The 13,261-nt window shown below is 40.9% G+C and overlaps 1 protein-coding gene across 10 annotated transcripts in view; it reads right to left on the reverse strand.

The window, feature by feature from the left end:
- Positions 1-245: 245 nt before the first annotated feature.
- FBXO34 (F-box protein 34) overlaps positions 246-13,261 on the reverse strand; it is an 87,953-nt gene continuing 74,937 nt past the window's right edge. For all 10 annotated transcript variants that reach the window (XM_047079607.1, XM_047079609.1, XM_047079615.1 and 7 more), the window contains one exon: positions 246-3,525. In XM_047079607.1, the coding sequence (XP_046935563.1) occupies positions 1,377-3,515 (2,139 nt within the window). In that variant the 5' untranslated portion in view covers positions 3,516-3,525 and the 3' untranslated portion in view covers positions 246-1,376. The remainder of the gene's footprint in view (positions 3,526-13,261) is intronic.

A 13,261-nucleotide genomic window follows, 5' to 3' on the forward strand; every position in this document is an offset into this window, starting at 1 on the left:
TCCAACAGGAGATACAGTGGGTGGGTGTTGGGTAGAACAAATTCAAAATAAGCGTTCAAGTGTTGCAGAAATGTAAGTTCATAATGTTAAGTGAAGGTGGTCTCTTTCCCGTGGCAGAAAAACAATTTTCTCTCCCTGCTTCTCCTAACAACTAAAAAAACCTTAAACTCTTAACGATTCAATTCACAACATAATTCTCCAATATTACCTCAAAAAGAGAGGAAAAGAAATCTGCAAAACTCAGGTCCCATTTAAGATGCATGTTTTTATTGAAGTTAAAAAAAAAAATTCATAACCAGACAGAAAGAGTAAAGTAGACAAGAATGTTATAATCTGACTATATAATATTCTCTCATTCTTGATGGATCACTAAAATATAACAAAGGATTTTTCTCTATACTAATTTTAAGGTTGTCCAGTTAAACCATTATTTGGTATCTTCAACAGGTTAACCTCTTAACTATTTAGAGTTTCTTCTCAGAAACGTTCATATATTATACAGGAAACATTCATAGTTTATTTGGGAAACATTCATATTTTATACAGGATGTACAAATTTAAGATGAGACCAAAAAAAAAAAAAAAAAAAACCAAAACAAAACAAAACCCACACAATTGGAGCCGCAACACTATCCTAGCTGCATTGTGGGGATTCTCTTCAGTCAGCTATCCGCGCTATACAACTGGATTTAATAGTGTTATTTACAGAGGGGTCAAAAGCACTCATCTAAGGTAAAGGCGCTCGGGTTTAATGTGCACTTTCACAGCCCTATGAAAACACAACCATTATATACACTGTAAACACCACAGGGCATGAAATCCATCTCCAACCACAGACCTCAATCTCACAGATCAAGCATACAAGGGCTAAGGTAAGGTGCCTGACTTTTCCTTTGTAAGCATACTTTTCATCCGAGAGTGCTGCTATTCTTTCCAGAGGACACTATTCACTTATTTCAAATATGGTGCCAGTGCTTGAAAACATTTCTGGAACCCCTTTTTGGGGATCGCCTGCATAGTCTGCAATGAACTCTTCTGAATGTCCTTGATGGTGGCAAGTCTTCGTCGTTTGAGGATGGATTTGATTTGGGAGAATAGGCATAGTTATTCACAGCCAAGTGAATCAAACCGTGGGATACCACCCTGGACCAAATGGGAGGTGCCACTATAAAACAATGAGACCGATTTCCTTGTACAGCTCGTAAAGCAAGAGTTTAAAAATTGCCTGAGCAATGGCAGTCCTGATGGAATACGTACAGATTCGCCTACAGTGACGGCTCTGAGAGGCAACACTCACTTGCATGGTAGCTCTACAGCTCTAGGTGGGGTTCTGCAATTCTAGAAAACCAGTCCTTCTGTCGCCTCTCATGTAGACTTTAGTATTCCTCTTCAGTTTCAGTCCCCTTTGCTTTCTTATGGATTGCCCGATTAAAGCTGTGGCACGCAGGGACCCAGTGATTGTCATGAAGCCCCAGCTTACAGCCAGGGAAGGCTTTCTGAGACCGGTGGCAGCACATCCAGTATCCTGGCCCATAGGGCAATGCCTGGCAATAGGGCTTGGGGTGCCACCGGCACAGGGACACATCCCCTTTCACGTATTTTTTCTTGCACTGCTTGCAAGGGTCCTCTCTGTATCGTGGATCTCGCACCCAGCGGGAATCTGCTGGCCTGATATTGTAGTATTCAATGATAAACTTGAAATAGCAGCAGGTACACTTAAGAGCCACTAAGCTCTTGGTGGGAAGTAACCTGAAGATTTTCACCATGAGGTGGTGGGGCAGAAAAGCCATGTACTGCTGAGGCTCCAAAAGCTGCTGGATTTTAAACCTGGTCTCCAGAAAGTCATGAGACACTTGCTTCTTCCAACTGGATGCCTCAAGCACCGGTAATGTACTTTCCACAGGAGAGGCTGGCAGGACAAATGAATCAGCTGAAACACGTTTTTCCTCAGTGGTACTGTCACCCTCAGCAGCATCCTGAAGGTGGCCGGCATCGGAAGACTCCCTTGTGCTTTCATTCAACTGGGAACAGTCTGACTGGTGCTGACCAGGTGGCAAAAAAAACAACATCCCTGGAAGTGGGTCTTCACAGGGCTTTAAACTAGAAGGCTGGCCTTGCTCTACCTTGGACACAGTGATACTAATGCACAAAGATTCCTTTCTTCTCTGATCAGGATTTTGGCTAGTAAGTGGCACGAGCTCTCTACTCAGACAATCAACAGCATCTGTGGGCAATTCAATGGCTTGAGGGCAGGTGCCAGCAGGAAAAGATGACCCAACAAGTTCTTCTGTCATCTCCACATCATATTTATTGCCATTTTTCAGGGCAGTTTGCTGATCTGGCTCAAATTCTGCACTGTCCATGAGGAAATTCACACTCGCTGGCAACGACGGACAGCCCCGAGGAGCACCGTCCCAGGACTCATCCCCCTTGGGAGAACAATGGTCGGCTCTTGAGGGGCCACAGTCCACAGATACAGACCCCACAGGATTCACCTGAGTGTCTGGTGCCTCCAAGGCCCCTTTGTTTGTTTTGCCTTCATTAGCCTGAGTGCCATTTGCAAGCAACACGCGGCCCACATTTCGACGGAAGCTGTTATTCCTCGAGAGGCTCCCAGGCTCACGCTGGCTCTGCCGCTTCAGGCACTCAGACTCCAGCCTGGCTACCATGTCAAGGACACGGACTGGCTCGCTCTGTGGTTCACCAACCTCAGAATTTCCCCTTTCCGTGGATTCTTCACAAGCTCCTGGGGCAGAAAAGGGCTCGGAGGCTGGGGGCACACTTCTGGATTGCCCAGGAAACTTCACCACAGCAGGTGAGTTAGTGCAGTTTTTCGTACATGTAGCTAGCAGGGCACTGGCTCTTTGCTCGAGGAAGGCAACCATCTGTATGACTGACAGAGGCCTCCCGGCATAGACGCCATCCCCACTGTCACTCACATAATGCACAGAACAGTGCTCAATGCCACACGCAAAGGGCTCAGGCTGGTAGCACCTGCTGTTGACTTCCCTCATCCTTTCCAACTGTATCTTGGCTTTTTTAAGATCTCCTGATTTTTTCCTTCTTTTAGTAGCTCTCCCATCAATATCCCAGGAGCTTTTTATTTTCATAGATCCTATCCTATTGCTACACTGGTGGGCTGCAAAGAATGCAATTTTCTCCTTGGTATTTCCCGGTTTCACAACAGCCCAGATATCAAGCGGCCCTTCCCCTTCTTCACCCTGGTGGATTGATGCAGACGGTGCATTCTTCTTGGTTTTAACATTCAAGCTGCTCTCTATCGGACTCTTCCCACTCATACTGCACAGAACATTTGGAGAAAGAATCCCAAGAGGCTTTCGAGATGACGCTTTACCAAGAGAGGGTGAAGGAAAGACACTTGGTTTCATGTAGCTAGCTTTGCATTTTTCATCATTTATAGCTTCGTGGTGGCTCATAGGAGTTCTCAAAGTTTCCCTGCTGATCTCCAGAGGTCGCTCTTTCTTCTGGAGTTTCCAGTATGGCTTTAGGTGCATAACAGAGGCTCTACAAGAAAGACAGACATATTTGATTAAGGTGGTAAATTTGTTTTTAGAAAAGTTTTTTAACATACACTCAGATGGTTCTAGCAAGTAACAGAAACACTGGCAGTTCATTAAATCTTTACCGTACCAACTCTTATTTCAGCTAGTTTTTAATGTGTACATCAAGACTAACAAGAGCAAAACAACCACTTTCCATGGTATATAGGCCAGAAGATAAACTGGAGAATTTCAGACTGAATAGACAGTGAATTTCAGAAGCTGACATTAGTTAACATTCTATATGTGAAATTAGTCCTTCAAATGTATTTTTTTTTAATGTAAAGTACTGAAGACTTCCAAGTATAAGGCACAGTATAAAAGGAAAGGATAAAGAACAGTCCAGAATCTCCAGTAGACTGATATGATTTCTAAGTCACCACAGCTAGCTTTTTATTGGTTGCAAACCAGTCTATCAAAATGTTGTACCTGCTTTCTAAGCTGGTCCCATACTGTTCAATACTTATAGATGTTTATAATTTTTCACTTGTTTGCTTATGTACTTTGCCCATCTACTAGTCCTGACTTTCTAAATAATCTATTTGTATAAGCTCTTAACTGTTAAATTTTCTCCACATACCTTAAATCAAACACAGAACACATAATCCTTATTAAGTCTAAAAACCATTTTGAACTACTGCAGAAAAAACAATGCCTTGTTGTGTCCCCTGACCAGGGCTGGAGATGGGAGCCATCTTAGAAAGAGGATTACATGCAGAGATCTGTGTTCTAGTCCTTGCTATATCATTAACTAGCTAAACATGGTGAGTGTACCTTGGAAAAGTCACTTCCTCTCTGGGTCTGACTTGAAATGTTAACCGAGGAGTTGGAATACTAAATTATCTAATGATCTCATCAATTTTACAACAAAATATCCACTGTTACACAGAACACTGTGTATTGAGAAAAAGTGTTTTGTAGGGATGCCTGGTCTCCTACAAAATAAACCTACAAACTAAAATAAACGTCTGCAGTCACAGGTTGGTGGTACGAGCCCCTCACGGCTAGGCAAATAGAGTTTCCCCACTCTTAATCGTGGGGACACCAGTCTAAGACACACATAATTTGGCAACTCAACATATACCTTTATCATTTACCTTAAAACATTTAGTGCCTGCAATGTGTCAGTCTCTATGATAACTGCTTTCAGATACTACTTCTAATTGTCAAGGATGAAAAGTGATCATCCAGAACAAATTCACCTTTCAACTCTTAATTCCTTGAGTCTAGGCTCAGCTAAAAGAAGAAACAGGAATATGAATATCTTCTAGCTAAGTAAAGAGAAGTCTTGCATTTAAGACAAAGTACCTTTTCAAAATTATCCTGAAATAGATCAGATTGGTTTCTTGACTATCTTTGGCAATTTCTATCCTAAATCTGTGATGTGCCCCCTTCCTGCATTACAGCATTTTTAATAGCTTTCTATCATTGTATTATATAATTTAGTCTTATAAACAGACCCACCCAGAATTCTTCAAAACAAGATGAATACATATGAATAAAATAGATAAATGAATAAATGACAAATGAATAAAAAGAGGTATATCTAGTGCTAACGTGGTCAACGATTTTCTGGTTTTTCAAATTCCCTTCAGTCCTTCTAAGTGAAGGGAGAGAAATGGAGGTTGCTGAAAAATCCAATAAATTCTCACATAATGATCTCATTACAGAGTGTGAATAAATTTAAACTTCAGCAATGTGTGTGCCATTCTGCATTGCACAATATGTTCTCTTCGCCTTCCTCCCACACACATTATTTTAGGTGCTATTATTGATAGACAGGGACATTAAGAAGAAACTAAATGTAGTTACAGAAGGCTTTTGTTTGCACTTACTAACCTATAGTCAACTCAAGTGACACACTGCTAATAGACAGGGCTTTAGCAGGACTAAAATAGGAGATGATCCCAGGGAATAGAAGTGAGGAAAGGTACAACCAAGGAAGGAGAAAAGCCAATACAGCCATTCGACATCATCAGGGTGACTGCTGGAGGGTAGCGGACAAGTCTGTGGGACCCCTGGAGAAAGCACAATGATGAGGCATGGGCTCTTGTCCCCTAATTAAAGGTGGTCCAGGATATTAACCAACCTCCTTCCTTTGCTGGGTTTGAATGTCCTGAGGCAGAAAACAGAAAAGTGGTGGCAAGAGTAGTAAGTTCAAATGAGAAACTACGGAAATCTGAATTTGCGATGAAATCAGTGGTAGACCACGAGGATATGATGCAGGGCACCAGGAGCTCTCCCCCAAAAACCCGAAAGGCAGAAACGCAGAAACTTTACATCTCCAACAGATTACACCAGATGGTGGCGCTTTCCCTACCCCCCCCCTCCCCAAACACAGGCACTGTGGAAAGATTCAGCCAGGTTTCCATGGTTGCCAATCTCTTCATCACAATTGTACTTTGAAGTTCACCATAAGAAAGTCTTGCTCTCTTGCAATTAAATAAAATGCTGAGCTATAGCACCTACCTACACGAGTGTTCCATAGACATTCAGAAATATCCTTGTAAAAAATTAAGATCCCTGGGTACAATGAATCAGAATTTCTGGGAATAGATCCAGAATTTCTGAGATCTGTTTTCAACCTTTAGATTTAACTTGGAAGGGATTAAAAGTCATGTGTTAGATCCGATGTACGAGTATCAGTGGGGTCCCAGATTTGGGCTGGGGTGCTGGGACACCAAGAGGGGTGAAGTGGACCTGCCCAAAAAAAGCCTTGCAGACAGTCCACACTGAAGCATCTATTTGAACAGCTGGGTAAAGACAGAACCATTTTCTTGTTATTCCATTTAAAGCACAAAACAGGCCAATGGTCTTTTATTGCCAAATTTCCCCTAGAACTCGAACTCCTCAGTTTCTTTGACAATGCTTTTTCCCAGCTCTTTTCTCTTCTTCCCCAGCCTTTTAAGTCCATGTTCCTCAGAGTTCCTTGTTTTTCTAGACCGTTATTAATCTTAGGCTATACATCTAAGTGCTGCCTTATAGTTCTAACAACCACATACTGATGACTCTCCAGTGGCATGCTCTCCCAAATTTCATATCCTATTGCCTGCCTAGTAGATATATCTGGATGTCAAAAAGAATCTAAAAAACCAAAACAACTAGTTAATGAAAGCAGCAAGTACCTAGCCAACCAAGCCAGAAAGTTGAGTCACTTAAAGATTCCTCCTCCCTGACCCCCATATCCAATCACCAAGTCTCTAAAATGCTCTTCTCTTTATCTCTGGCAAAACTGCCCTACTTTTCAGCAGCCATCTGATCTCTGCTCCACTACGGGCACCTATAGGAAAGCCTAACCTCTTTATCAATGGAATGCAAGGTAGAGCCCACCCAGCCAAGCTATCAGCTTCATTCCTGCTTTGCCCTACCATACTTCACACTTTGGAAACTTATGCACAGAACCATTACTACTGGACCAGATAGACAGAAGGCCAATCACATCACTTAAGATGCAAATTTTAAAGCAGCCAGAATCCTAAAACTAACAAAACAGCTTCTAATTTTTTTTTTTTCACACTAACCACCACCCATTTCCTACTATCCATTTATCATCAGAAATTTACTAAACACTCTGGGCTGGATATTACCAGTGCAATTATGAATAAGACATAGTCACTACCCTTACAGAGACAGAGAAGTCAATAAACAATTACAATGGAATATGATGTGTGTTTATAAAGATAGTATGGGTGCTGAGAGAATCTAAGCAGGGGGACAACATACAGAAGGAAGGGGTGTATGAAGGGACATAAGGGAACCACAAGCACCAAGCTCAGTCTTGAGGGTGTAGAAATAGGTCAGAGAAGCCCTGACCTTCTAAGCTAAGCCCTCAAGGAAGATACACAAGTCCTAAGAGGTTCAAAAGTAGATGATGCTTTTGGGAAACTGAGGTAGGTGAAGAATAATCAGTCTAGCTAAGGTGCTGGGAGTGGAGAGACAACAAGTAAATTAATTAATAAGCAACAACAGACAGGAACTTTAGCTGCTGATTATAAATGGAGCTTGAGGGACAGGTGTCAAGGATGGGTCCTCATCTTATGGCTTCATCAACTGGATGAACAGTGGTACCTTACAGTGAGATGGTGAAAAAAGGTGGCTAAGCAGATTTGGAACAGGGAAGAGAGACAGTTGGGTTTTAAAAAAGTGTTGCCTGTCATTTGCAAATATCTTTTCCCATTCCGTTGGTTGCCTTTTAGTTTTGGTTGTTTCCTTTGATGGGGGGTGGGAAGGAGGGGCGGGTGGGTGATGGGTATTGAGGAGGGCACCTTTTGGGATGAGCACTGGGTGTTGTATGGAAACCAATTTGTCAATAAACTTCATATATAAAAAAATAAAAAAAAAAAGGGTTGCCTGTAAAACAGATATCTAGTAGGCAGAATGACACAGGTATGGTCAAGAAAAATAGGAGGAAAGGAATAAGGCAGTTGCCACAGAACCATTTCAATGAGAAAAACATTTTCTGGATGGAGATTACAGATGTCATTTTCCAAAATTTAACAATGAACATATATTACATATATTACTATTATAAACAGGAAGAATGTTCATAAAAGAACAGTCACTTTTAGACCCTATAGCAAGGTCAATGAATAACTGTGTCCAGTTAGCAATGGAGATCCTTGGTGACTCTGTTGTAAGAACTACAGTGGGTGAGTAGGGCAGAGCCAGAAGTTCATGGTGAAGGAGTAACTGGAAGGTGACAAAGTGAACCTTACCAACTCCTTCACGAAGCATGGCTGTGATAAAGTCTTTGTACATACCTGCCATCTTAATCCTTTCCAGGAATAAAGTGACATATAACAATGAATCAATTAAAACTTGAACAACTTTCCTCCAAACAAAAGCCAAAATTCTGTTTTCAAATAATTCCAGTATTCCTTTTAGACTCTAACTTCTGTTTTCAGCTCAAACAAAGCTGGAAAAACTCTCACCTTTAAACACAGTGTACAATCCCAAAATAGAGCCATGGAAGAGAATTTTAACTTTGTTTAGAAAAAAAAAAGTGCTTGGATAAATCCCAAAGTTGAAAGAGCCATAGTAACTAACTCTAGACTATGGAGGAGTGAATTTGATCAATGAGGAATCAAATGGCAATATGGGGTCAGAATAGAGGAAAAGGATGAGATTTCTCTTTGTGCTAATAATAGGCTTAGTGCTAATAGGAGGCCTAAAATCAAAGACAGATGCTTGTTTTTTAACTTGTCACTCAGTGTATGGCGTTGCCTATCGAAACAGACTAGGAAATAAGTCATTTCCTAAGTTTCTTTCTGCTATGTTAAAGGTACAGGAATGCACTCCAAAAAGGAGTCCACTTAAAAAAAATTTTTTTTAACTTTTATTTATTTTTGAGAGAGAGACAGAGGGTGAGTGGTGGAGGGGCAGAGAGAAAAGAAGACACAGAATTCGAAGCAGGCTCCAGGCTTTGAGCTGTCAGCATAGAGCCCGATGTGGGGCTAGAACCCACAAACTGTGAGATCATGACCTGAGCTGAAGTCGGACGCTTAACTGACTGAGCCACCCTGGCACCCCAGGAGTCCACTTTTATTAGAATAGTTAAAAGCTCTTCTTCCTTTACAAAAGGCCAGAAGAATTAAAATAGACTAATCCTTGAAAGACCATTCCCATGATACCTTTAGAGGAGTTCAAGTATACAGTAAATAAATTCACTGTTTCTTTAAGAATGTAAAAGCTTAGGCTTAGGTCTTGATCTCCCGGCTGGTGGGCTGGTGGGCTGGTGGGTTTGAACCTCTCATCAGGCTCAGTGCTGACAGCTCAGAGACTGGAGCCAGCTTCAGATTCTGTGCCTCCCTCTCTCTATGCCCCTTCCCCACGCGTGCACACGTGCGTGCGTGTGTGTGCGTGTGTGCGTGTGCTCTCTCTCAAATAAAAATTTAAAAAAAAAATTTTTTTTAATTAAAAAAAAAAAAGAATGTAAAAGCTTCCGGAGAACATCTTAAAACCACCTTCTTCACTGAACCATTACAGAAATGACTAGCAACTCCAGCAAAGTATTACATGTATATATAATGAAGTCTTTGTTTTTTCCAAATGAAATAATGGAGCTATAATGACTTTTGAAGCCCCACAGTGAGATAGTGGTAGCATCAGGATGAGAATTAGGTTAAGAGTCTCCTGGATCTGCACTTTCCTTGTTCAAAGCAAACAAAAATAAAAAACCTAGGCCCAGAGGTGCCTGGCTGGCTCAGTCTATAGAGCATGCAACTCTTGATCTTGGGGTTGTGAGTTCGAGCCCCACACTGAGCATAGAGACTACTTAATAAAAACATATATTTTTTTAATGATAAAGTGTGCCTAGCATTAAAAAAAAACACACACACTTGGGGCACTTGGGTGGCTCAGTCGGTTAAGCATATGACTTTGGCTCAGGTCATTATATCTCATTCATGGTTTGTGAGTTCGAGCCCCGCGTCAGGCTCTGTGCTGACAGCTCAAAGCCTGGAGACTGCTTCAGATTCTGTGTCTCCCTATCTCTCTGCCTCTCTTTCTCTTAAAAATAAATATTTTTTTTTAAACACACACACACACAGGCCCAATTGTGACACAAATGAGATTAAATAATTCTGACAGCATCTATTCAAAGAGATTTTTCTCTCTCAAACTAGGTCAGTTTTTCTTCAGTGCCACATAAAACCTCTACACATAACTGTGATGAATTAAAGCAGACACACCACATCACAAAGCCATACGAATCTATAAGTATGTAGAAACTACTTCCATGGCTGTTAAAGTAGAAAAAGTGCCAAGACTAGGAGGGTGTGAATACACGTGGAGGCAGAAGATAGTACTTCCCTTCATAATCCTCTAAGCACTGACAGAATGCATCCAACTCCCACTGAACGCCTTAACCAAAATATATAAATAAATAAATAAATAAATAAATAAATAAATAAATAAAAACTAAACAAACTGTACATCAGAAAAGACAGTAGTTCTCAAACTGGGCTCCAAAATATTGGGGGAGGGAGTTCACTTCTTTCTTTCAAGGAACATTCTCTAAAGCCATTGCATGGGACCTGGAACCTTTGCCTCAGGAGGTCTGGATGGTTAATTGTACACAACTTAATGGAAAAATCCTTTACTGTCTGTTAAAAGATACTGAGTAATACAGAGACTAGTCTTTGGAAGCACATGCATAGTTTTCCAGAATTCGCTGCTCACGGCTTTCATCATTCTTAGAATTCACAATCTTATTTAAGTACAGCACACAGGGGCACCTGGGTGGCTCAGTCGGTTAAGCGTCCAACTTCAGCTCAGGTCATGATTCACGGTCCGTGAGTTTGAGCCCCGTGTCGGGCTCTGTGCTGACAGCTCAGAGCCTGCAGCCTGTTTCGGATTCTGTGTCTCCCTCTCTCTCTGACCTTCCCCCATTCATGCTCTGTCTCTCTCTGTCTCAAAAATGAATAAACGTTAAATAAATAAATACATACATACATACATACATACAGCACACAGCTCCATCATGATTATCTAATATAGATTCTATACCATGATTAAAGACCAAACAAAGCTAACTTCCCCAAAATAAAAGTTTATGATAAATTTGATGGGCCAATAAAGTATCTAAAACATACTGAAAGGAGTATTACAAGTTGGGAAGGGTAGCCACTACTTTGCTTTTCCATTGTGGTCACAACTGAAGCAACACCTAACAGTTTTACAGAGTACTGCAAAATACTGAATTAGTCATTAATTTACATGGATCCTCTACCCCCTCTTTTCTTGGACTAGGTAGGAAGGGGGACAGGAGGCTAAAGGAAAGAACACTTGCTCAGTCTATTTTGAATTATTAAATAACAGTTGGGGATACAGACAAACTGAAGTATTATGTTTTGTTAAACTTACCATGTTTAAATTAATCCAGTCAACAATGGTTTACAAAGTATTTTCCTATTGTTCCTGTTCCATAATGCTAAACCCTCACATAACTCTGGCGTATCACAATTTATTGCTACCTAAAACTGATGAGAAATCTACAGTTTTGTAGTTCCCACGAGAAAGAATATCAATATCCAGCGAAACATTTAAAAAGTTTAGTCCCCCCAAAATCATTGATATATATTGAAAAGTACATTGAGCATTACCAAGAAAATTTCGCCTCTATAAATTTCAGATACTCAGCATTCCTGTTAAAACCCTCTTGCTTATTTTTCCTATTCTAGTATTTCTTAAAGAAAACAAAGGAAAAGAAAATTTCTATCCTCTCGCATAGCAAAATGTCATTCCTTGAGTAAGCTTTTTTTTTTTTCACTTTGAAACCAGGCATTCTTCCATATATAAATGTAACATATTTTTAAAAGTTTATTTATTTATTTTGAGAGATAGAGAGCACAGGTATGAGGGGGTACAGAAAGAGAAAGGAAGAGAGAGAATCCCAATCCTCACTGACAAGGCAGAGCCTAATGCAGGGCTCGAACTCACAAACCAGGAGATCATTAGCCAAGCCAAAACCAAAAATTGGACTCTTACCCAAATGAGCCACCCAGGCACCCCATAAACTTAACATATTTTTTTAATGTTTCCTTATTTATTTTGAGAGAAACAGAAAGAGAGCACGTGCGCAAGCAGGGGAGGGGCAGAGGGGAGTGGGGACAGTGGATCTGAAGTGGGCTCTGTGCTGATGGCAGAGAGCCTTACGCAGGGGTTGAACTCACTAACTGTGAGATCATGACCTGAGCTAAAGTTCAATGCTTAACCACCTGAGCCATCCAGGCGCCCCAATATAACATTATTTTTAAGGCAATATTTTCTTTAAGAGTAATGCAGTACTTTCAAAGAACTGATCAGAGCTTTAACATATAACCTCTTTGACCAAATGTAACTGGAACATAAAAATGTCATCTTTCCTAGGGAATAAATTGTTAAACATTCTAAGGCCAAGGTCAGCCACAAACACAGTTCAAAAATCCATTAGGTACCAAATAATGTTTGATATGAAAAATCAGAGAACAGGGGCATCTGGGTGGCTCAGTTGGTTAACCAGCTGACTCATGATTTTGGCTCATGTCATGATCTCATGGTTTGTGAGTTCAAGCTCCACAGTGGGCTTTGCACTGAGTGTAGATCCTGCTTCGGATCCTGTCTCCCTCTCTCTGCCCTCCGCCACTTGCTCACTCTCTCAAAAATAAGTGTTAAAAAAAAAAAAAAGAACTAATGTAAAAAAATAAAAGAAAAATCAGAGAATAGCATGAAATTCTGAGTGTAAATACAATACCACACTGCACATCTGCCGTGCATGGGGCCTCAATCTTGAGCAAAGTACCAGCTTGCTGGGCACAGGCTGGCCCATTATAGGTACCTGAATTTAAAATAGGTTATTCCTCACAGGAAAGAAGAAAGAGGCAAAAAAGTAAAAATTCAGAGTAACAAATATTAATGCACCAAGCAAAAACAGCTTGCTTGCTGTATCAATGCAGACAAAAGATCTGGCAAATGAAGACTTTGGTCAGCAACCCTGGGTAGGGGTGGAAGGGGTAGGGAAATTACTTCAGAAATAGGACCCAGGGTATTTACCAAAGAAATAAAGCCTGAGCCACAGTCCTGTGCCCAGCTGTTTAGTAATTACTCTTCCTTCTATCACATATCGCCTAGGATCTGTTGAACCAAGAACGAAGTAGCAATCTATGCAATGGCTGTTCAAAGTATTCTTTAAGAATTACCACTTATAAAAGAAATGAGGCTTA

Source organism: Lynx rufus, unplaced genomic scaffold, assembly GCF_022079265.1.
Source record: "Lynx rufus isolate CCGP_SWC_20201006 ecotype Redwood Valley unplaced genomic scaffold, mLynRuf1.p SCAF_17, whole genome shotgun sequence".
Taxonomy (NCBI): Eukaryota; Metazoa; Chordata; class Mammalia; order Carnivora; family Felidae; genus Lynx; species Lynx rufus.